The 22,606-nt window shown below is 42.9% G+C and overlaps 1 protein-coding gene across 5 annotated transcripts in view; it reads left to right on the top strand.

The window, feature by feature from the left end:
• The window catches only part of LOC114848352 (uncharacterized), a 103,491-nt gene extending 82,334 nt beyond the window's left edge, over positions 1–21,157 (top strand). For all 5 annotated transcript variants that reach the window (XM_029138777.3, XM_029138775.3, XM_029138779.3 and 2 more), the window contains one exon: positions 17,123–21,157. In XM_029138777.3, the coding sequence (XP_028994610.1) occupies positions 17,123–17,693 (571 nt within the window). In that variant the 3' untranslated portion in view covers positions 17,694–21,157. The remainder of the gene's footprint in view (positions 1–17,122) is intronic.
• The last annotated feature ends 1,449 nt before the right edge of the window (positions 21,158–22,606 follow it).

The raw sequence follows: 22,606 nt of genomic DNA, 5'->3' as shown, positions 1-22,606 counted from the left end.
GATCAGCGAGTCGATGTCGCGCTCACTCTTGGCGTACAGCTTGATGTCATCCATGTAGAGGAGGTGACTTATGGTGGCCCCGTTCCGGAGTCGGTATCCATAGCCAGTCTTGTTTATTATTTCGCTGAGGGGGTTCAGACCTATGCAGAACAGCAGTGGGGACAGTGCATCTCCTTGGTATATGCCACATTTGATGGATACTTGGGCAAGTGGCTTCCCATTGGCTTCAAGGGTGGTTCTCCACAACCTCATCGAGTTTGCAATGAAGGCCCTTAGAGTTCTGTTGATGTTGTACAGCTCCAAGCATTCAGTGATCCATGTGTGTGGCATTGAGTCATAGGCTTTCTTGTAGTCGATCCAGGCTGTGCACAGGTTGGTGTGTCGCATTCTGCAGTCTTGGGCGACTGTTCTGTCTACCAGGAGTTGGTGTTTGGCTCCTCTGGTATCCTTACCAATGCCCTTCTGTGCTTCGCTCATGTATTGACTCATGTGCCCACTTATCTTAGCTGCGATGATGCCTGACATGAGCTTCCATGTTGTGGAGAGACAGGTTATTGGCCGGTAGTTGGATGGGACTGTGCCCTTTGAGGGATCCTTCATTATCAGGATCGTTCGCCCTTCGGTTAGCCATTCAGGGTGAGTCCCATCCCTTAGCAGCTGGTTCATTTGTGCTGCCAGGCGCTCATGGATTGCAGTGAGCTTCTTTAGCCAGTAGGCGTGGATCATGTCAGGGCCAGGTTCTGTCCAGTTTTTCATACCTGAGACTCTATGTTGGATGTCTGCCACTGTGATAGTCACTGGATTCTGTTCAGGGAGGTTGCTGTGGTCTTCCCTCAGATCCACCAGCCACTGTGCATCACTGTAGTGTGACGCCTCCCTTTCCCATATACCCTTATATATATATATATATATATATATATATATATATATATATATATATAGCCAATAGGAAGCCACTGGCCCAAGTATCCATCAAATGTGGCATATACCAAGGAGATGCACTGTCCCCCACTTCTTTTCTGCATAGGTCTGAACCCCCTCAGCCAAATAATAAACAAGACTGGCTATGGATACCGACTCCGGAACGGGGCCACCGTAAGTCACTTCCTCTTCATGGATGACATCAAGCTGTACGCCAAGAGTGAGCCACATCGACTCGCTGATCCACACCACCAGGATCTACAGCTCGGACATCGGGATGTCATTCGGGCTCGAGAAATGTGGGAGGATGGTGACAAAGAGAGGCAAGGTAATCCACGCAGAAGGGGTCTCACTCCCAGAAGGAACAATAGCAGACATTGAGGACAATTACAAGTACCTTGGAATACCACAGGCAAACGGCAACCCTGAACAGGCAACAAGGAATGCGGCAACAGCCAAATACCTCCAACAAGTGAGGCAAGTCCTAAGAAGCCAGCTCAATGGCACGAACAAATCCCAGGCAATAAACAGCTACCAGCCAGTGATCAGATACCCTGCGGGAATAATAAGGTGGCCAAAGGACGAGATACAGACCACAGATGTTAAGACACGAAAGCTCCTCACCATGCATAGAGGGTTCCACCCCAAATCCAGCACACTGAGACTGTACGCTAGCTGCAAGGAAGGAGGCCGAGGACTAGTGAGCGTGAGAGCCACTATCCAGGATGAAACATCCAAGATCCATAAGCACATCAAGGATAAGGTCCCGCCAGGTGACGTGCTGAGTGAATGTCTCAGGCAGTGGAGAACAGAGGATGACATGCTGGAAGAGGGACCATCATGGGAGGACAAGCCCTTACACGGGATGTACCACCGGAAAATAACTGAAGTGATCTCAACAAATCCTACCAATGGCTTGAAAGGGCTGGGCTGAAGGACAGCACAGAGGCACTCATCCTGGCTGCACAGGAGCAGGCCCTGAGCAGCAGAGCCATAGAGGCCCAGATCTACCACACCAGACAAGACCCAAGGTGTAGACTGTGCCAAGAGGCCCCTGAGACGGTCCAGCACATAACTGCAGGGTGTAAGATGCTGGCAGGAAAAGCATACATGGAACGCCATAACCAAGTGGCTGGCATAGTATACAGGAACATCTGCGCGGAGTATGGACTGGAAACCCCAAGGTCAAAGTGGGAAACACCTCCCAAGGTGGTTGAGAACGAGCGAGCCAAGATCCTGTGGGACTTCCAGATCCAGACTGACAGAATGGTAATGGCGAACCAACCAGACATTGTTGTGGTGGATAAAGAGCAGATGAAAGCAGTAGTGGTGGATGTGGCAATACCAAGCGATGGCAACATCAGGAAAAAGGAACATGAGAAACTAGAGAAATACCAAGGGCTCAGAGAAGAACTGGAGAAGGCTTGGAAGGTGAAGGCCACAGTGGTGCCTGTGGTGATCGGAGCACTGGGGGCAGTGACCCCCAAACTGGAGGAGTGGCTACAACAGATCCCTGGAAAAACATCCGAAATCTCAGTCCAGAAAAGTGCAGTCCAAGGAACAGCAAGGATACTGCGCAGAACCCTCAAGCTCCCTGGCCTCTGGTAGAGAACCCGAGCTTGGAAAGTGGATGAGACCACCTGCGGAGGGTTAGAATCAAGTGAATTATATATATATAATTGGGGCTTCTGTTTATTACATTCAAATGATTAATGCATGAGAAAACATGTTCTACTGTCTTTTATAACCTTTATTATTATTATTGTTTTGGTTAGGCAAGATTAAAAGCTCTCTGTTGAACCAGTGTGGTAAATTTTGATTTTGAATTTAAAATAAACTAGAAGAAGAATAGAAATAAATTTGTTCTAGGTGTCTTTTGATTTTTATGAATTGAAGTGGTCAGATTTATTAAATTTAATTTGAAATTGGTGATAAAATGATGCTTTGACCTAGCCTAAGATGATAAGTGAAGTCATTAAACTATTATAATTTTTTTTTCGTTAAATGGTAATTAGGTAATTATTGCACTGAATGTAAAGTTTTAAATGAAGTAGTCTAGCAGATAAGTTGATGCTACTTGTTGACGACTTGCACTTATTCCAATAATAAATAATTAATGAAGTATTTACGGCACTTAACAGATGTTATTGAAGGGGGTTCGTAAAGGTTTGATGTGTCTTTTAATTGAACTTTCAGCCAAGGTGAGAAAACAAAAAAGGGGAGTATACATTATCATATGAATGCGCCTGTTCGTGGGGGAAGGGATGTGATGAAATAGCAGGATAACAATCTCTAGCACACATAAAATTGGATTCGGTAGGAAAATGGCTCAGATTCATTTGCAACATCTCATTTTCTGATAGAAATAATTTACGTATAAAAGCCCTCAAAGTAGCAGGGTTGTCTTTAATGTCAAGCCCCACGCCAGCTCAAACAAAAACTCTTTCCCTTTACTTCAGAAACTGGCATATTTTCTCACACAAGAGAAAGATAAGAATTCAGAGAATTCAGTTAAGAACTTTGAATATGGAGCAGGAGGAGTCTGGGTGAGAAAGGCTCAAAGTGAGGCTTTAATGAGTTATAGTTATAGTTTGGGAGTAATTAATAAATCTGAGTTATAAAGTGCTCCTACTCCTCCACCTCCACCTGTTATTCTAGGAACATGCAAGTTTATGTGACTCACTGGAGTCGACTCATTTAAAATAACACATTCATCCTGCTGAAGACAAGTTTCAGTGAGACAGAACAGATCTATTTGATGTTCAATGACTTATCAAGTCATTTCTTAACAAGGATTTAGATGAGAGAGATTTGATATTTAATAAACCACACTTTATTAACTTAATTTTACTTTGTTCTGTAAGAGGAACCTTTTTGAAGTTTATTAAATTCTAGTAAGTCACTTCTCTTTGATTTGTTTGTGACCTGTAAAGTTTAGGTGGTCCGGGAGCAGACACAGTCTCTATGTGATGACTAAGACTAAGAGTGGGTGGCGGGTGTAGAGTACATGCAGAGAGGCATGTAAGACTGCGACTCTGCATCCTGGGCTCCACTCTGAGTTGTCACGGAATAAGGAGGCTAAGCAACATGGCCATGTTACTAGAGAGAAGAGAGGCTCTGTCCAACGTAGGATGGACGCTGTCTCTTCTAATCAGCCCAAGTTTTCCCCAAAAACTGCTCCAATTAGCCACAAAGCCCACATCGTTTGCAGGGAACCACCTAGACAGACAACAAGTGGTGGAACGATGACAGCCGGCTATACTATGGAGTCCGACATTGTTTTGGCAAACGAACACACTGACTCAATGTTAGTTTTAGTGACTTCAGATTGGCGTAACTAGGCGTCAGCTCCTAAGTGTACTACGATCTTATCGTATTTACGCTTATCCTTAGACAGGAGCTTATGATAGGTCTCAATGTCGCCCGCTCTGGCCCCAGGCAAACACTTAACGATGAGCGCTGGATTTTCTAATCTAACTTTTCGGACTATGGAGTTACCAATGATCAGAGTGGTTTTTCAGTGGGTGTGTCACTGAGTGGGGAAAATCTGTTTGAAACGTGAAACAGTTGGTGGTGAACCGTGCCCGCCTGTCTAAAGCTACATTTCTTACAAGCAATAACCCACTCATGACCCAGCCGCCTGGGGCCTGCTTAGGCACTGGTAGCACCTAAGCTAGGAGCCTCCACACTGGCTAACAAGGCCTAGCTAGCTAGCCTGTTTTTTAAGGTGCGAAGCCGAGACTCTAAGTCTAACAACCTCGCCTCCAGACCTGCAACTAGCGTACACTTATTACAGATACCATTAACATCACTAAAGGAAGCAGAGGATAAGCTAAACATAAGACACACCGAGCACCGAACATAACGAGAGGGAGAGGAACAGGGGGAAGCCATAGCAGGAAAGTAAGCTAGGTGCCAAGCTAGCAGAGAAAACACTAGATAACAGTGAAGTTTAGCAGGACGTTTAATGAAAAGAGAGGATGCATGAGTATTTCAAGCTTGTTTTGCAACTCTTGCATGTGTGACTAAGCTCTGCTGGCTTAGAATCATTAGAAAGAGGACAAGTTTGACTACGAACAAATGAAAAAATTAGCCGTGACATAACGCACTCTAGCTCACACAATACACTAATGGAAAAGCTGAGAATTCAGAAAAAAGTTTTGCTGCTGCTACGTGTGTACGGCATTACTCTCCGCTCTTTTCTAAATATTATTGTCTTATATCTGGTAGTGACTGCTCAGAGTCGCAAAACAAGCTTGTAATACTCAAGCATCTTCTCTTTTCATTAAACGTACTGCTTATCTTCACAGTTATCTAGTGTAGCTTCTCTTCCGAAGTGTAGCTTCGGAAGAGACAGAATTAGACTTCCGAATAATTGTAAGCTAGTTACCCAAATGCACAGCGTTGGCTTGGTTATGATAAGAAGTTTAATTAACAAGGTCAGGCAGGCGAAGGTCATACACGGGCTGGTAGCAATCAGAATCCAACAAAGAGCAGGCAGAGGCGAGGTCAAGGTACAGGGGTTGGTCAACTTACGGCACTGGATTGTCATAGGCAAAGCGAGAGCTGGGTCGATGGCGAAGCAAGGTCAAAACACAAGGCACGAGTACAAGAAATGCTGGAATGCTAGTGAGTAATCAACGTAGACAATCTGGCAGGGAACTATGGCAAGAGGTGGTGCTTAAATACTAAATGATTAATGGCTGATGAAACACAGGTGAGGTTAACAAGAAACGGAAGTGAAGCTGGGTAACTGGATATGAATGCTAGACAGAAGGTAGTACAAAATAAAACCGGATATGACTAGAAAACGTGACTAAGTAACATGAATAATGACAGTTTTGCAGCGAGGTCTGTCGAGTTGGGGTGACCTGGCAAGAGATTCTTAAAAATGTATTCAAGCTAGCTGCGACAAAAGTGCCCTTCAAATCCAAGTCTCACTGCAAGTTCATTATTTTAGTCTATTATTAATTTATCAAGTCTATTATTCACCCACAGCATACAGCCCACAGGCTGTATGAAGCAGTAATGTGTAATCCAGGCCCACAGGTAGAGCGAAAGTGCATAAGGTTTGTGTACTCTACAATAAAAATAATATAAAAATACAGCGTTGGGTGCTTTAACCACTAGGCTCTTTGAAGAGGTGGATCTCTAAAGAATCTTCTGTTTAAGTAGATCACAAACGTATCTGGTTACATCACATCAGGATGTGAGAGGCTCTCTATTGTTATGTTCACCTAAACTTGATTAGAAGACTCTTTTTTTTTATTTATTTAAAACAGCTCCTGAAGCAGGCCGACTGACACGCACTACATCCAAGTGAATATGGCAGAATATAAAGAATGAGAATTTAAGAATCTTATTAGGTACATTTGTAAAGTCCAACCTAATACACCCAGTAACTGATAAACCTCCAGAAGGTAGTTTGGCAGCTATGGCAGCGTGAGCTGCCAATGCTTATCTAAGATTAAAAAAAGTACAATATTCAACTCTGACATGAAGTCAACTTTTCAAGTTTTCTCAACTTTTTACTTGACTGTTTAGACAGACTATTGTCTGTCAGTCTGGTTGTCTGTCTGCCCTAGCAGTGTATAACTGAAATGATCAGATCTATTTCCTGTTCTCAGAACTGTGCCTATACTTGGTATTTGACCCTAACTAACTATAGGTCAGATACTAAAGCTCCACCTTTTGGTTATACCCTGGAATTGTGTCTTTGGTGCTCCATCTGTAGATATCATATAGAGACTGTCTTTGTCAGACTCGAAGCAGGCGGCGGACCCACATGCACAGCACGGAGGCGAGATGGATATTAAACGCAGGTTTATTTCTCAAGGCAAGGTCAGACGGTCCAGGTCATACACAAGAGGATTCAGTGATAAGAACAAAGGGGAGCAGGCAATCTCGAGTCCGGTATACACGCAGGGTTTGATACACAGGAGGTCACGGCAAAAACTCACGGTCGGTTAGTTAGTCCAGGTTCTTTTACAGGCGGCGGTACAAACGAGGATCAGGCAGGATACACGGTCAAGACAATACAGGAACAAAACACGAGGATCACGGAACACGGAACACGAAACACGGGAACGAGGAAACTCAGGGAACTCGGGAACTCAGGAAACTCGGACACAGAAGAAACTCGAAACTCATGAAACTCGGGACACTAATGAAACTCGGGAAACTCGGAACACTCAGGAGACACAAGAACTCGGAACACTCAAGAAACTCGACAATCTGGCAAAGGACGATGGAACAGGTGGTGGCTAAATACACAGAGTGATTACATAATTACTGACAGGTGTGGATACTGAGAACCGGTAAGTGGACAGCTGACTGGAACAGGAAGTTAACAAAATAAAACAGGACATGGCGTGACGACAGGAAACAACTAGAAACGAAACCCAAATCATGACAGTCTTCTCCCCGACTATATAACATTACTAACAAATCAAAAAGGAGGGACTTATCAGAATTTAATAAACATCAAAACAATTCCTTTACAAAACAAAGTAACAAATAAGTTAAAGTGTGGTTTATTAAATATCAGATCTCTCTCGTATGAATCCCTGTTATTAAATGACCTGAAAAGTGACCATCACAGACAACTGTTCAGTCTCACTGAGACCTGCTTGCCGCAGGATGAATATGATAGTTTAAATGAGTCAACTCCAATGAGTCCCATCAACTATAATGTTCCTAGAAGTACTGTACAGGTTGCGGTGGAGGAGTAGCAGCAATTTAGTTGCTTATTATAAGCATTATATTATATGGGTCAGTTTAAAACCAAAATATGAAGCTGTATGCATAGACAGACCAAGCTTTACTGGGTGGTGTGCGCTCCCTTATGCAGCATTTGATTTCAATTTGTGGGAGAAAAGGCTGCTGACAGACATGGTGCTGATATAGGTGTGCGTTCGCTTTTGACAGTCTTTTCTGCTGCAATTCATAAAAGTGAATCAGTCTATTTGTCTAGTGCAGCCAAGGTGGGAATTAAGCGTTTACATGTTGATACGTAACCATGGGGGAAGGCATCAGACACTCCCCCATGCGGTTGATGGTGCTGGTCAACCTAAATCTTAGTGTAGTGGTTTACTTGCTTCACTTGAATAGTTTTGTCTCGGTTTCATGTCTCAGTGGTGGCAATCTTTTCTAATTTTCTAACCATCCATCCATTTTCCACCACTTAGTCCCGTGGGGGTGCTGGAGCCTATCCCAGCTATCTACGGGTGAGACGCAGGGTACACACTGGACATGACTAATATATCTTCTGAGCTGTGTGAGAAAATATGTCAGTTTCTAAAGTAAAGGGAAAGACAGAGTTTCTGTTACAGCTGGTGTTTCTGTGGGCCAACTCAATGTGCTGAAGCTGGGGCGTGTCATTACAGACAGCTCTGCTCTACTGAGCGCTTTTGAAACTTAATTATTCCTGTGGGAGAATCAGATGTTGCAAATAAATCTGAGCCATTTTTCTACTAAATCGTGAACAAGCAGATCTCTATTGCTGTGTTTTCATGTGTACGGTCTTACTTTTATTTACTTTGCACTGAGTTCAGCCCGCGATTCTATGTGTACTGGAGCCACAAACATTCATATGATAATGTATTCTCACCTTGACTGAAAGTTCAGTTGAAAAACAAATAAACCTTTACCAGAAACCCTTGAATAACATCTATGGACTGCAGTAGATACTTCATATTTAATTACTCATGATTATTAATTATTAAGCGCAAGTCATCTACAGTCAGAATACAGCAATCTATTTGTTTTAGTTTCTTTCTCTTATTTAGTTTTACCCACCTGTTTGTAGAAACACTGAGTCAGTGAGCCCCCAAGCATATTTGGTCAAATCAGATGTCTATTTTGAGTAAATACACTACATTAAGTTAACTTAAAATCTTTATTAGCATCAACTTATCTGCTAGACTACTTTATTTAAAACTTTACACTCAGTGCAATAATTAACTTATTGATTTAACCAAAAACACTTATAAGTCACTGGCTTCACTTATTATCTTAAGCTAAGTCAAAGCAACATTTTATCACTAATTTCAAATTAAATTAAATAAACCTGACCACTGAAATCATAAAAATCGAAATACATTCAAAACAAATGTATTTTTGTTCTACTTTATTTTAAATTCAAAATCAGAATTTACCAGACTGGTGCAACGTGTCACGGCGCTCAAGGTAGCGGACCCACATGCAACAGCGGAGACAAGACTGGGTGGTCAGGCAGGTAAAGGTCGATACACAGAGTAGGCAGGTACAGTACAGGCAGGGTTAGAAGCAGTAGTCACAAGACAGGCTAGGGTCAACTCACGGTAGGGCAGGATCGTAGGCAAAGCAAGAGTCAAGGTCAGGAGAAGCAGGGTCATTCACGGGTTTCAAGAACATAGATACCAGGTGAGACCAGGTGACCGCCCCTACTAGGCAAGATGCGGGCAGGATAGTTGATGGCGTCTCCACCTCCTCCCCTGACTCGTGGACTCGGGATAGGGCATCCGGCTTGGTGTTCTTTGACCCTGGGCGGTAGGAGAGGTGGAAATTGAATCGAGAGAAGAACAAGGACCAACGGGCTTGGCGGGAGTTCAGACGCTTAGCGGTATTGATGTACTCTAGGTTCTTATGGTCGGTGAACACCAGGAACGGCTGCTCGGCGCCCTCGAGCCAGTGACGCCACTCCTCCAGAGCCACCTTGACCGCGAGTAGTTCCCGGTTACCAATGCCGTATTTGCGTTCTGCAGGGGAGAGTTTGCGGGACAAGAAGGCACATGGATGCAGTCGCTCAACTTCGGGATCAAGCTGGGATAATACCGCACCCACGCCGGAGTCAGACGCATCCACCTCCACCAGCCGATGTGAAACTGGCCTTGAGCTGGAGAAACGCCTGGTTGGCTTCTGGGATCCACTGGAAGGCTGTCCTGGGGGAGGTGAGAGCATGAAGAGGGGAAGATAAACCGCCTATAGAAATTTGCAAACCCCAGGAACCGTTGGACGTCCCGACGAGACTGGGGTACGGGCCACTCCGTCACAGCCTGGGTCTTGGCAGGGTCCATCTGTATGCCCTCCGGGGAAATCACGAAGCCTAGGAATGAGATGGTGGAGACATGGAACTCGCATTTTTCTGCTTTGACGTACAACCGGTGCTCCAGCTTCCTCAGGATCTGACGGACATGATCACGATGTTCTTCTTCTTTCCGAGAGAAGACCAGGATGTCGTCTAAATAGACGAAAACAAACACATTAATCATAGAACTTAGCACATCGTTCACCAGAGCCTGGAAGACGGCCGGCGCGTTGGTGAGTCCAAATGGCATGACTAGATATTCATAGTGTCCGGTGGGGGTATTAAAAGCTGTCTTCCATTCATCCCCCTCTCAGATGCGAACTAGGTGGTAAGCATTTCTCAGGTCAAGCTTGGTGAAGACCTTGGCGTCGGCTAGGAGCTCGAAAGCGGACGAGAGCAAGGGTAAGGGGTAGGAGTCCCGAACGGTGATGGCGTTGAGCCCCCGGTAATCAATGCAAGGTCGCAGGGACCCGTCTTTCTTCCCCACAAAGAAGAACCCGGCCCCCGCCGGCGAGGAGGACGGACGGATGAGGCCAGCGGCCAGGGCCTGGTTGATGTACTCCGTCATGGCTTGGCGTTCTGGAGCGGAGAGCTGGTACAGTCGGCTCTTGGGTGGAGTGGTTCCGGGGCAAAGATTGATTGCACAGTCGTGTGCCCGGTGCGGCGGCAGGCTGGTGGCTCTGACCTTGCTAAAGACGGCTCGGAGGTCATGATAGCAGGCCGGTACCTCAGACAGATCGGTCTCCTCCATGATGGGCTCCGGGGATGGTTCCGCCGTGGTCTCGGGCCCTGCCCCGAAACACGAATCGCGGCAGCTGGAACCCCACTCCACCACCTCTCCGGTCCTCCAGTCGAGACGGGGGTTGTATCGGCGAAGCCAGGTGTAACCAAGAACGACTGGGTGATAGGAGGACTCGACTACGTGGAAGTGAATCTGCTCGGAGTGGTTATCAGCAAATGTCAACGTTACAGGGCCGGTGCGGTGAGTTACCTTCCACAAGCGGTGTCCATCCAAGGCTGTTGCCTCCATTGAGGCGGGTAGGGGAACAGTGCTAACGCCTAGCCTTCTCACAAGGCTGGAATCCATGAGACTGGTGTCAGCACCTGAGTCCACCAGAACTGCTTGCTGGACAGACTGAGATTCCGCGGATAAGGTGACAGTGGGCATGGGGCGGGCGGAGGCATGACACATAGATGACTGGCTCACCACTATCCTCCGGACTAGTGGTGAGCGGGGGCTTTTACTGGACAAGATACTGCGATATGACCAGGCTGGCCGCAATACAAACACAACCCGAGTGCCCGTCTGCGGCTCTTCTCGGCTTTGGGCAGCCGAATCCGCCCCACCTCCATGGACTCGACGGCGGATCCTGACGCAACCGCTTCTGTGGGCTCCACCAATCCCGGGGCAGGTTGGGTGGGGCTGCCGCATTGCAAGACGGCGGTCGAGGATTGCGGGGGGGCGTGGCCCGCTCCTCCTCCCTGCGTTCACGGTCACTGCTCCACAACCGGCGATCCACCTTGATGGCGAGCGCGACGACCTCATCCAACTCGGATGGAAGCTCGGTGGCCGCCAGGCTGTTCTTGACCCGCCGCGCCAATCCTGCTAGGAAAACGTCGATCACAAGCGGTGGAATCCCACCCCGCCTCCGCAGCTAGTGTGCGGAACTCAATGGTGTAAGCCGCCGCGGATTGATCGCCCTGACGGAGACTCGTTAATCTCTGGGCCACTTCGTGCCCCAGCGTTATCTCCTGAAATATGCGCTTCAGCGCTTGGGAAAAGGCAACGAAAGTGCTCAGGCAGGCGGAGTTATTCTGCCATTCGGCCGTTGCCCACAGCTCTGCTCTGCCCGACAAGTGGGAGACGGCGTACGCCACCTTGGCTCGCTCGGTGGGGAAATTCGGCGCGTGCAGCTCGAACTGGATCTCACATTGCGTGATAAACGCTCGACAGTCACCTGAGTCTCCGGAGAAGCGCGCTGGAGCTCCCAGATGAACATTCGGTGCAGGAGGACGCGGAGCCGGAGCGGCGGACGCAGTTGGAGCGGGCGACGGCGTCAGCCCCGCGGCGAGTTGCTGGGTAAGTAGCTTCAGCTGTTCCCCATACGCATTTACCTGCGCCTCTTGTCGTGCCGCGTGCTGAGTTAACTCCTGGAGCAGCACTCCGGTTTGTTCCTCTTGCTTGCGGATTCGTTCCGCCTGGGCTCGGAGCTCGGTCCGGATGGTCTCGGCGCTGGCTGGGTCCATGTTTGGCCAGATTGTACTGTCACGGCGCTCAAGGTAGCGGACCCACATGCAACAGCGGAGACAAGACTGGGTGGTAATGCAGTTTACTAGTTCTCGTGGTCAGGCAGGCAAAGGTCGATACACAGAGTAGGCAGGTACAGTACAGGCAGGGTTAGAAGCAGTAGTCACAAGACAGGCTAGGGTCAACTCACGGCAGGGCAGGATCGTAGGCAAAGCAAGAGTCAAGGTCAGGAGAAGCAGGGTCATTCACGGGTTTCAAGAACATAGATACAAAAACGTTGGATTGCTGGCTAATGCTCGTAGACAATCTGGCAACCGGCTGGGGTGAGAGGTGGTGCTTAAGTAGTGGCTACTGATGTCTAGATGGGAAACAGGTGTGTAGTCTGGAACAGGAAGTAAAGCTGGCAGCAACTAATAATGACTGAGGCAGGAAGTGACGAGAACATAAAACCGGAAATGACATGAACAGTGGTGCAGTGACTGAGTCCATGACACAACGGCAGCTTAACCAAACTAATAAAGGTTATAAAAGACAGTAGAACATGGTTTCTCATGCATTACTCATTTGAATATAATAAACAGAAGCCACCATTGTAATGTAACTCCCAACCAAACATACTGTAACTATGCCATACAATAAACTATGTATATAGTATCAAACAGTGTTACATCACAAACTAAAAACTTAAATATGAGAACTAGTCACAAGTTGATTTTTCAGTGTTTGAATTTAAAGAGAAAGCTCACTTTTGTCGAGCTTGACCATTACAGCAACTGTAAAACAAGCATTACAGCAGCTGTAAGAGAGCTGTTGTAGAGCTGTAAGAGCAGCAAAACAAGAATGTATTTGCAAAAATGCAAAAATAGACATAGTGTTTATAACTTTGCATCAGAAAATAACTAAGACATAAACTATGCTTTTCAAAAAAAAATTAAACTTGCATAAATGTAGCAAAGGTGAGGGATCAAACTCAAGCAGCCAAAACAACAATCACTCATCATAACCACTGGGCTATCAGAGGACTGTGAATGTGAAATGAGTAGTTATGTGTTGATTTTATTGCAACTATATTTATTTAATAGGAAACCATTGTTACAGGCGAGGGTCAAACTAGACTGAACGGTTAAAACGAGGGTCGAACTGAGGTGAAAGGTATTCTAAACCACGCTCCTAGAGCGGGGAGACAGACTACAATGACCTACAAACTGGAGGTAGGACCCAAATGCACGACCCATAGACAGGACTGACAAATAATGATTTAATATATTAAACATGCAGACAGAGGACAACACGAACTAAGGATGCTGCGTATGCAGGGTAAGCCAGAAAACAAATGCAAACTAACACAAAACTCACAGGTAAACTAAAGATCACTGCAGAGCAGGAAACTAAATTACTATCCTAAAACACAAAACATGTAAACAACAGTATCTAACATAATCAGCAAACAAACACACAAACCTGGACAGAGCACGATGGCACAGTAACCAGTAACACAGAATGTGACTAGTAACAAGTAACGAGTAATGCACCAACAAAGACTGTGCACAAACTGAGACCTTAAATACCAGACAAGACAGGTGAACCCAATCAAACTAATACAGGAAACACAAGACAGGAAACAATGACACAAAACCAAAAGGGTGAAACCAGACTGCCCCTGGTGGCGTGGAAGCCGAGTCACAACAACCATTGCACTTAATACTTGCCACATTTGACCACGCAGATACTTCGTAATGAAATTGGTTTGGTGTAATCTATTTATGTTTCTGGTAGAAATGAACAGCCTGCACCTCAGCTATAAAAACACTTGTTTTTGCTCCCATTTGTTATAAGATGAACTCAAACATTTTCTACATACAGAAACTAACCATTTCTCTATGTTGGTGAGCGGTTTTCGGATGTCAATGTTGTGGATTTGATTGGCCCATGGTGAGGTTATAATATGAGCAGGCATATGTTATGCACAAACATCTGGTCACACCAGATACTAACTTTTTTTATACTAGCTTTTCTGAGTCACCAGACCCCCCAACAAAACAAATCTGTAAGTTTCAGGGTGGTCTTATATTGTGGCCAGTCTAAAGCACATGTGCAATAATCATGCTGTCTAATCAGCATCATATGGCACACCTGTAAGGTGGAATATATTATCTCGACAAAGAAGAGGTGCTGACTGTCACAGATTGACAGAAATTATTTTATTTTAGTTATTTTGTGTATGTAGAAAGTGTTTCAGATCTTTGAGTTCATCTCATAACAAACAAAATAACAAAAACAAAAATGTTGTGTTTATATTTTTGTTCAATGTAGTTACCTTGGATGACATAAAATTAACTTCAGATTGCACTGTGAGGAACCTTGGTGTCATCTTTGACCAGGATCTCTCTTTCACATCATATATTAAGCAAATCTCCAGAACCTACTTTCCTATGAATACTTTGATCTTAGAAATATAGCTAAAATTAGAAGCATCCTCTCGAGAAACTGATCCAAGCATTTGTTACCCCTAGGCTGGACCAGTATTACTCCTTACTCATAGGATGTCCTAACAGCTCCTTAAAAAGCCTACAGCTAATTCAAAATGCTGCAGCCAGAGTTCTAGCGGGAAAGAGAGATCACATTTCTCCTATGTTAGATTCTCTGCACTGGTTGCCTGTAAAATGTAGGATAGAAAAATTCTCCTACTCACCTACAAAGCACTTAATAATAAAGCTCCTTCTTATCGTAAAGACCTCATAGTGCCTTATACTCCCAATAGAATGCTTCTTTCTCAGATCGCTGGTCTACTTGGGGTTCCTAGAGTCTTCAAATGTAGAATGGGAGGCAGTGCCTTTAGCAAGCTCCTTTTCAGCTCCCTGTTCAGGTTCGAAAAGCTAACACACCTTTAAGATCAACCTTCCTTTTTGATAAAGCTTATAGTTAGAAATGGTTCAAGTCACTGGTAATTATTGTTAGCACTAGCAGTCCCGCAGAAAAGTCCACTGGCTTTTTTGGCAGAATGCCTACAGCAAAGTCGATCGACCAGCTTGCTGTAGCTGAAATCCTGTAGAAAGCTGATTTTGTTATGTAAATAGGGCCGTTACTGACGCACCACAGGGGGGAGCACACAGAGCCACTTCAACAAAACCTGTGTGAACCTGTGTTCATCAAACCTGCCACAGGCCTGGTTGTTGTTGGAAGCACCAACATTGTTAAATGTAACTGAATGCGGGTACTTGTTTTTATGTCTCCACGAAAGGGGGTTTGGAATCCTCAAAGTATGGGTAAAACTGCGGGACACACTTGGTATAGTGCTATGGTGGGCTTGAACCTGAGACCTTCTGGTTTTCCCACCCACATATGGGGAAATGGGCCACACTTGAGTCATGACTTTATCTGTAAAAACTATTGTTAAAAAAAACAAAATAAATAAAAACGTACCTGGTCTTTAAGATTGACAAGCAGCACAAAATGTCTTTCACATTTGTAAATAACAATAAAAGGTGAGAACATAAATGTGGGTCATTCCACCGAGCTGCTGTTTGACTGGCTCTGTGGCTGAAAACATACATTTACATGCATTGAATACAAGCAGGTGTGCCATCAATTCTATCACAGAAACATTTTGTTTCAGGGACTTTTAGAGACTATTTCATGTTTGTTTTTTACAGAGAAAAAAGCAGTAATTTTTACAGATACGGCCAGAACACAAAAGTGGGCCATTCCACCGTCTTTGACAAGCTGTATGACTGGCTCTATGGCTCCACGTACATTTACATGCACTTCGAGAGAAATGGCTATGTGTTCCACAATTCATCAGGCCTGTGAATGTGAGACTGTGCCAAGACTCACCAGGATTGTGAGTGATTGAAATGTACTCACTCAATGTGTATTATTATTTGCATGTGTGTTTTATCAATACACCAGCGTATTCATCCGCTACTTCCAGGGTTTTTTCCGTTTTCCTCACAGATTCAGTTTCGTTGTTTGTTTCACATGCCTTTTATTATTTGCAAATGTTTTTTTTTTCATTTTTATCAATAAAGGAAAAAACTCATGTGTAGATGTCTTCCTAAGATGGCAAAGGTTTACACAGGTTTTGTTGAAGTGGCTCAGCGTGACCCCCCCTAGTGTGCCATGGCCCTGTTTATGTAACTAAAGCAGGTGCTAACACCTGAGTTAGGATGTCATTTACACCCTGGCAGTCAATCTGTGTCCCTGTGGGATTTCTTAGGGGGGAAAGGAAAGTCTGGGCATCCTATTAGTCAACAGGAACCATCTCTTAGTTAAGCTGCAGTAGACATAGACATAGACATTCTGGGGTACTTTATTTAAACATTGAGCTCTTCTACTTTCTTCTATATAAGAGCTTTATTTCTGTGATGGGCAGCTGTGGATCCAACCATCCTGCCTTTACCCAGTCCCTGGTCATACCATCCTGCCTGTGCTCTGTTGTTGCTTGCTTTCTCTCTTCTATCCCCTCACCCCAACCGGTCGAGGTAGATGGCCGTCCACATTCAGCCTGGTTCTGCTGGAGGTCTTTTCCTTGTTAGAGAGGGAGGTTTTCCTCTGCACGGTTGCTGTCAAATTGCAATTAATTATAATTTAAAACTTGCTGTATGTGGGATTTCAGTTCTGTAAGGTCATAAACCTTATCCTGTAAAGTGCCTTGAGATAACTAGGCCCTGCTGGCACTTTTTGTGAATTGAATTGAATTGAATTGAATTGAATTGAATTGAATTGAATTGAATTGAAATGAAATGAAATGAAATGAAATGAAATGAAATGAAATGAAATGAAATGAAATGAAATGAAATGAAATGCCAGGCTTCAGTTTGGTCACGAGTACTAAGTTATGCTGTTGCTATAATGTTATTTTGTTTCTGTCTGTTGTGTTTTTCCAGGGAGTCAGATTCAGAGAGTTCAGGGTCTGGCCCTGTTGATTTGTCAGTACTGGGTTGTGGCTCAGTAGCAGGGGACAGTGACTGGGACTCAGATTTATCTGATTCTGATCCCAGCCACTTTTCCAAAATCTCGGCTGCTGGTAACAAATCTTCTGGTGCTGTACGATCCAAACGGCTCCATTCTGAACCCGAGTGGGATTTGTTTGGAGAGACCACTGAACCCGAAGTACTGAGCGAGCTCTTTACAGAGCAGGCCCAAAACAACAGTGGAAAAGCAAGGAAGGCCACTGGGGTTGCCACCAGCAAGGCAGCCACATCAGGCAGTCCCTTTACAATTCAGCCTGTCAGTACACCAGTAAAGGCTGCAACAATAGGCGAACAGTCTTCAACAAAGAAGGTGACATGGCAGTTTAAACCAGCCCAAAGGTCAGTCTGCACAGGAAGCAGGAAGGGGAAAGACAAGGAGGTGACATCATCATCTTTGGTAAAGGTCATGGAACTGGGAGGAGTCAAGTCCCACACACCCTCCCCTTCATCTTCATCATCATCATCATCATCATCTTCTGGGTAATGTGCAAAGATAATTTTTTGACTGTTTGGCTGCACGCATTGGCTGGAGCTGAGTTGGTTGCACAAAGGTAGATAATCATCCCCGAATTGGAGATACTGATTAAACTACAGATTTCTTGCATATCAATTTGCATCTGCATCTGGCTGCTGCCATTGCCTTTTTATGACCTTAAATAAAGGCTCCATAAAAATTAGGTAATTTTTGCATTGCTTACACATAAAACAATGTTCTATGTTTTCATAGAGACAGTGTGAGACAGTAAGACTTAGGCAAATCAGAAACCTACAGGCTAAGATTATGGAATTGTTTTTCACCTACAGAACACTTGTGTAAGATAGAAACAGTGTGAAGACTATTGTTAATTTTTATTCATATGAATGTACCATCAAAATACACACCACTAAAGAGAAGTTCCAATATCATTTCCAGTATACTAATTTGACTAGACCACATGCATTTTATATTATATATTATTGCAATAGCTAAATTCAGTTACTATAATATAGAAAATAATTACAGTTGGACACCATAATTACTTTTAGGCTGCTTTATTATGCTGCTTTTATTTAATCATGTAAATGTGACTCAGGGCATACATAACAATGTATGTACTAAACTTACTTTTAAAAACCCACAAAAGTGAAACAGTGTGCAGTGTATTTTATAATTGCAGTCAAGTTTACAAAGTATGTGTCAATGATATATTTTGAACTTTGAGATAATTATAGAGCAAATCAGTGTGTGTGTGTGTGTGTGTGCAATGAAGAGCAAATGATAGAGGGATTTAGTAGTAACATTGCATTTAAATGTTTTATTTATCAATTTCAAAAATGTGAATGTAACAACTGAGCAATATGCTTACAAATTCATTCTATATTCTGTTTATTATGTGGAATGTGTTGCCTGAGTGATGTTTAAAATGATGGCTTAATTTTTATACAGTCATGTAATAATATTAAATGCAGTTTTATTTATAGGTTTTCTGTGTACCTTTTTTAAACATTGACACATTATCAGGTAGATTGTTATAATTCATATAAATAATGAGACCATGGCTGAGATTATTGATAACCTTTGGCTTGTACTAGTGGTCTTTTAAATGTTTCTCTAAATCAGGGATGTCCAAACTATGGCACGTAGGCCAACTGCATCCATTTTAATTGGCCTGCAGCAAATTTCAAAAATATACCAGAATATGGCCCGCACATGAAACCTGCCGATATTGCATTTTTTTGGTGAAATGAGCACTCCACCACAAAGAAATTCAAACTTCCTAAATGATGTGGATGCTTAATACGGGGCCCTGCTCTACCATTCAGAAGTGCGCTGGCTAAGTCACGGCTCCACGTTTCAGAGGTTTTATCCACTTAGATCAGAGGTCGACAAGTTTTCAAAGGAAAAGGACAGACCTCTTCATTAGCTGAGTGGTCCTCTCTGGTTGGCAGACCTGACGTTTTTAGTTGATCTTACTGAACGCTGACCTTAACACAAACCTATAAGGCAAAGACCAATTCATAACGCAGCTTTAAGCACAAATGAAAAGTTTGACTCTTTGACTATTTGAGCCACAGTTGCCCACTTTTAATGTCACACAGTTCCCGACACTGTCCGAAATCAGATCTGCGTTTCCAAAGGTCAGTCTTGTGTTTGTGATTACATCTCACATCACAGAATTTTCTCATTGCTTCCATGAGAGGCAGCTGCCAACCTTATTTTTCTAAAAAAATGTTGCTGTGTTGTAGGCTAATTGATTTAGTTTACTTAAAGAAACTAGGTGAGGCAACACGTACCGGCTGTGCATTTTACCACATATGGACCTTTGTGAAAAATGTTTGGACACCCTGCTCTAAATAAATGTCCCCCATGACCCTTTTAATCCTATATATACTCCTCTTTTATTTGAGCAAATCTCGTGATAAATATAAAGGGACTGCACTGTGGAGGCTGGTGAAGCAGTCATCCCAGCAGTGGTCTTGTTGCTGCTTACTGTATGTCGCAAAATAAATGGTGGTACTGATATTAAACATCATATATGTACCTTCTTTAGAGGAATTTATAGTAGTATAACATTAGTTACTCTATGAACGTGACGAAGGGAATGTTAAAAAAAATTAACAAAACATTTTCTGCTACACAATAAGATTAAACTGATGTCATTATGAAATTAATGTGGACAGTAATAGCTTGACTGGCAAATCAGCTCTCAAGGAGGTTTAGTCATGGTCAACTAATTGTGTATTTATGTTGAGAGTGAAGGTTCTGGCATAGAGTTGAGCTTTTTTGAGCTTATTTCTGATGCTTTTGAGCACGGATCTATAAGCACATCCACAAAGGAATTAAGTTTATTAGCATTGCTTTATTTTTGAAGCTGCATTTTTTGACTATCAGAATGAATAGAGTGAGTGTTTTGGGGCTGAGTTTATAAGCGATATAGGCTTAAAATGACTTTCCTCCAATTTATTTTTATCTTTTTACTTTGTCACTTTCATTAGACATTCCCCAGTTAGCAGTTTCAAAACATGAACAGTCAACAGTCAATTACACTGCAGTTCCCCTGTGCTAAATTACTATTGCAGTAGGTTTTATTAGTGTGCATTTGTGGCAATTTGATTAAACACAGGTCGACATAGTAATATTTTTTGTGACAATGTGTTCACATAATCACGTGATTGCTTCCAGTTTCTACATGGGGGCGGGTTCAGGTATACTATTGATGTTGGTCCACAAAATGTAGGTATCCTGCTGAATTTACTGTATAGGAAGCACAGCATTGCAAAATGATAGAACAAGTTTAGCATAGCCTGTTTTACCCTGCAGTGCCACAGATGGGCTTCAGGCAGTTTTCTTGCAGATGTTTTACTGGCTCTGGCATTTTCACATGATGGTGCATGGAGACCCATGCTGTTCTTTTAGTTTCTCTTGCTGTATACCTAGGTCAGAACCTGAGCCGTCTGATGGTAAACACCACCAATTGTTACACCAACTTACATCACACTGGTTCTGGATGACATCCTATTCATTAAATCACCCTATATTACAAGGTGACATACAGTATTATGTTATTAATTGTTATACATATTTTTCTGTATGAGCTGGAAGGATTTTTGTGTAGCTAAACTTGATTAATGACACCAAATGACATAAAGAACGTAATTAGTCTTTGATTTTTCTTCCTCATTAATCTATGGCAAGACATCTAGTTTCACTGTGAGATAATATGGTAATTTCCTTTCACAGCTTTAACTGACCTTTGTAAAATCGTGTTATATTCACTCATACACGTAATATTTTGCTCATACTGTAAATGCTGGTCACTGTCAAAGCTTAGTATTAATTAAAAATTAAAACCAAAAAAGGATTCTTATTAGAAATTGTTTATGTGAAATCTTATTGTGTGCTGTATTCTTAAGCATTGCTGAAATTCATTCTTGCACAAATAAAGACAATTTTTTGGTGAAACGTGACTATTTGTCTCTGTCTTGTGGTAAGTTATTTTTTTGGATTATTTTAAATTATTACAGTATAGGTTTATCTTAAAGCTGCACTAATTATTATTTTCATATTAATAATCACAAATTAATCGTTCTTGTACTCAAAGATCCATTTGGTCCTTGTCCATGCAGACATATATAGGCAGCCTACATTGCCATCTGTGCATTAATTCTGTATGAGGAATTTTAGCAATGTAGGTCTGTCCATCTATTTAAGGCTGATTAATTAGAGCACTTTAAATAAGGCCAGAAAAACGGAGAGAAAGAGATTGCCATCATGAAAAATTAAACCATGTGCTAGTTCCACAGCCACCTCAGGAAGTGTGGTTTACTGGGTCGGATGACACAGTTTGTTTGTCTAGGTTTGCTACTATTTCTGAACTAATGTGAAACCAATTTTAACTTTTCACATTACCGCACTGGATGTGAGACAAACTTTATACTTAAAATAAATTTACAATGTTTTGCTATCATTTCACCCCCCTTCTTTTGATGTAAAATAATAAGATGTAGAGAAAATTTAACAGACAATAAACAAATTTGCTTAAAACATTCTGTGTATTATGTGACATTATTTCATAACTACAACTCACTCCACCAAAAATAATCTAGAATCAAGTATAAGGAAACAAAAAAGACTAAAATAAATCTAACAAACCAAGGAGTAAAAAAAAGGCTGCGTTAAGGCATTCTGGGGAAAACATTTCTTCATGGCACATGGTCCAAAAATAAATTCAACAAAACTTCATTAACCAAACTTGGCATAGTCTCGATGGGTAAAAGCACAACTCAATGCATTAATTAGTTTATCTTTTAACAAGATATGTAATTTAACTTTATATTTGCACAAATGTTATAAATTTAGTCTTCTAACAACACAATATTAAATTAAATATTCAACAAGAATGGCACACACTCCTCTTCTTATCATTGTTACCCATCGTAAAGTTACTCTTTTGTTTATCTCTGTCAAATTAGGGTCAGATTAGATTTGTGCGTACGTAAACCGATCGTGTTTTTTGTGAACAATCAGGCGTCTTGTCCTTTATCGACATACCTGTTGCCTGCCAGCAGGCGCTATCAGCGCCTAAGTAAACTGTGGGTGAAGCGAAGCAATCAGAGTGGTGCAGGTCTCAGCTGACAGTTGAAAGTGAAAGCTGCAAACTAAATAAACGATTATGATTTCTCAGACCAAGCTTTCTGCCCATGTCTTTGGTATCTGTGACATCTTGAGTGACTCTTCAGCAACACTGGGCATTTGTCTGCTTGAAGACCTGTGTTGAGATTCTGCACTGAGATCCAAGCCTGTCTAACAACTGCATTACATATCAGGCTGTTTAAAAGCATTGTCAAAGTAAACGTATTCACCTAAAGTAAACGTACTCACCTAAATTAAACGTATTTATTGTGGACTGAATAATG

The sequence above is a fragment of the Betta splendens genome, chromosome 22 (assembly GCF_900634795.4).
Source record: "Betta splendens chromosome 22, fBetSpl5.4, whole genome shotgun sequence".
Lineage (NCBI taxonomy): Eukaryota > Metazoa > Chordata > Actinopteri > Anabantiformes > Osphronemidae > Betta > Betta splendens.
This window is presented reverse-complemented; position numbering and strand designations above follow the sequence as displayed.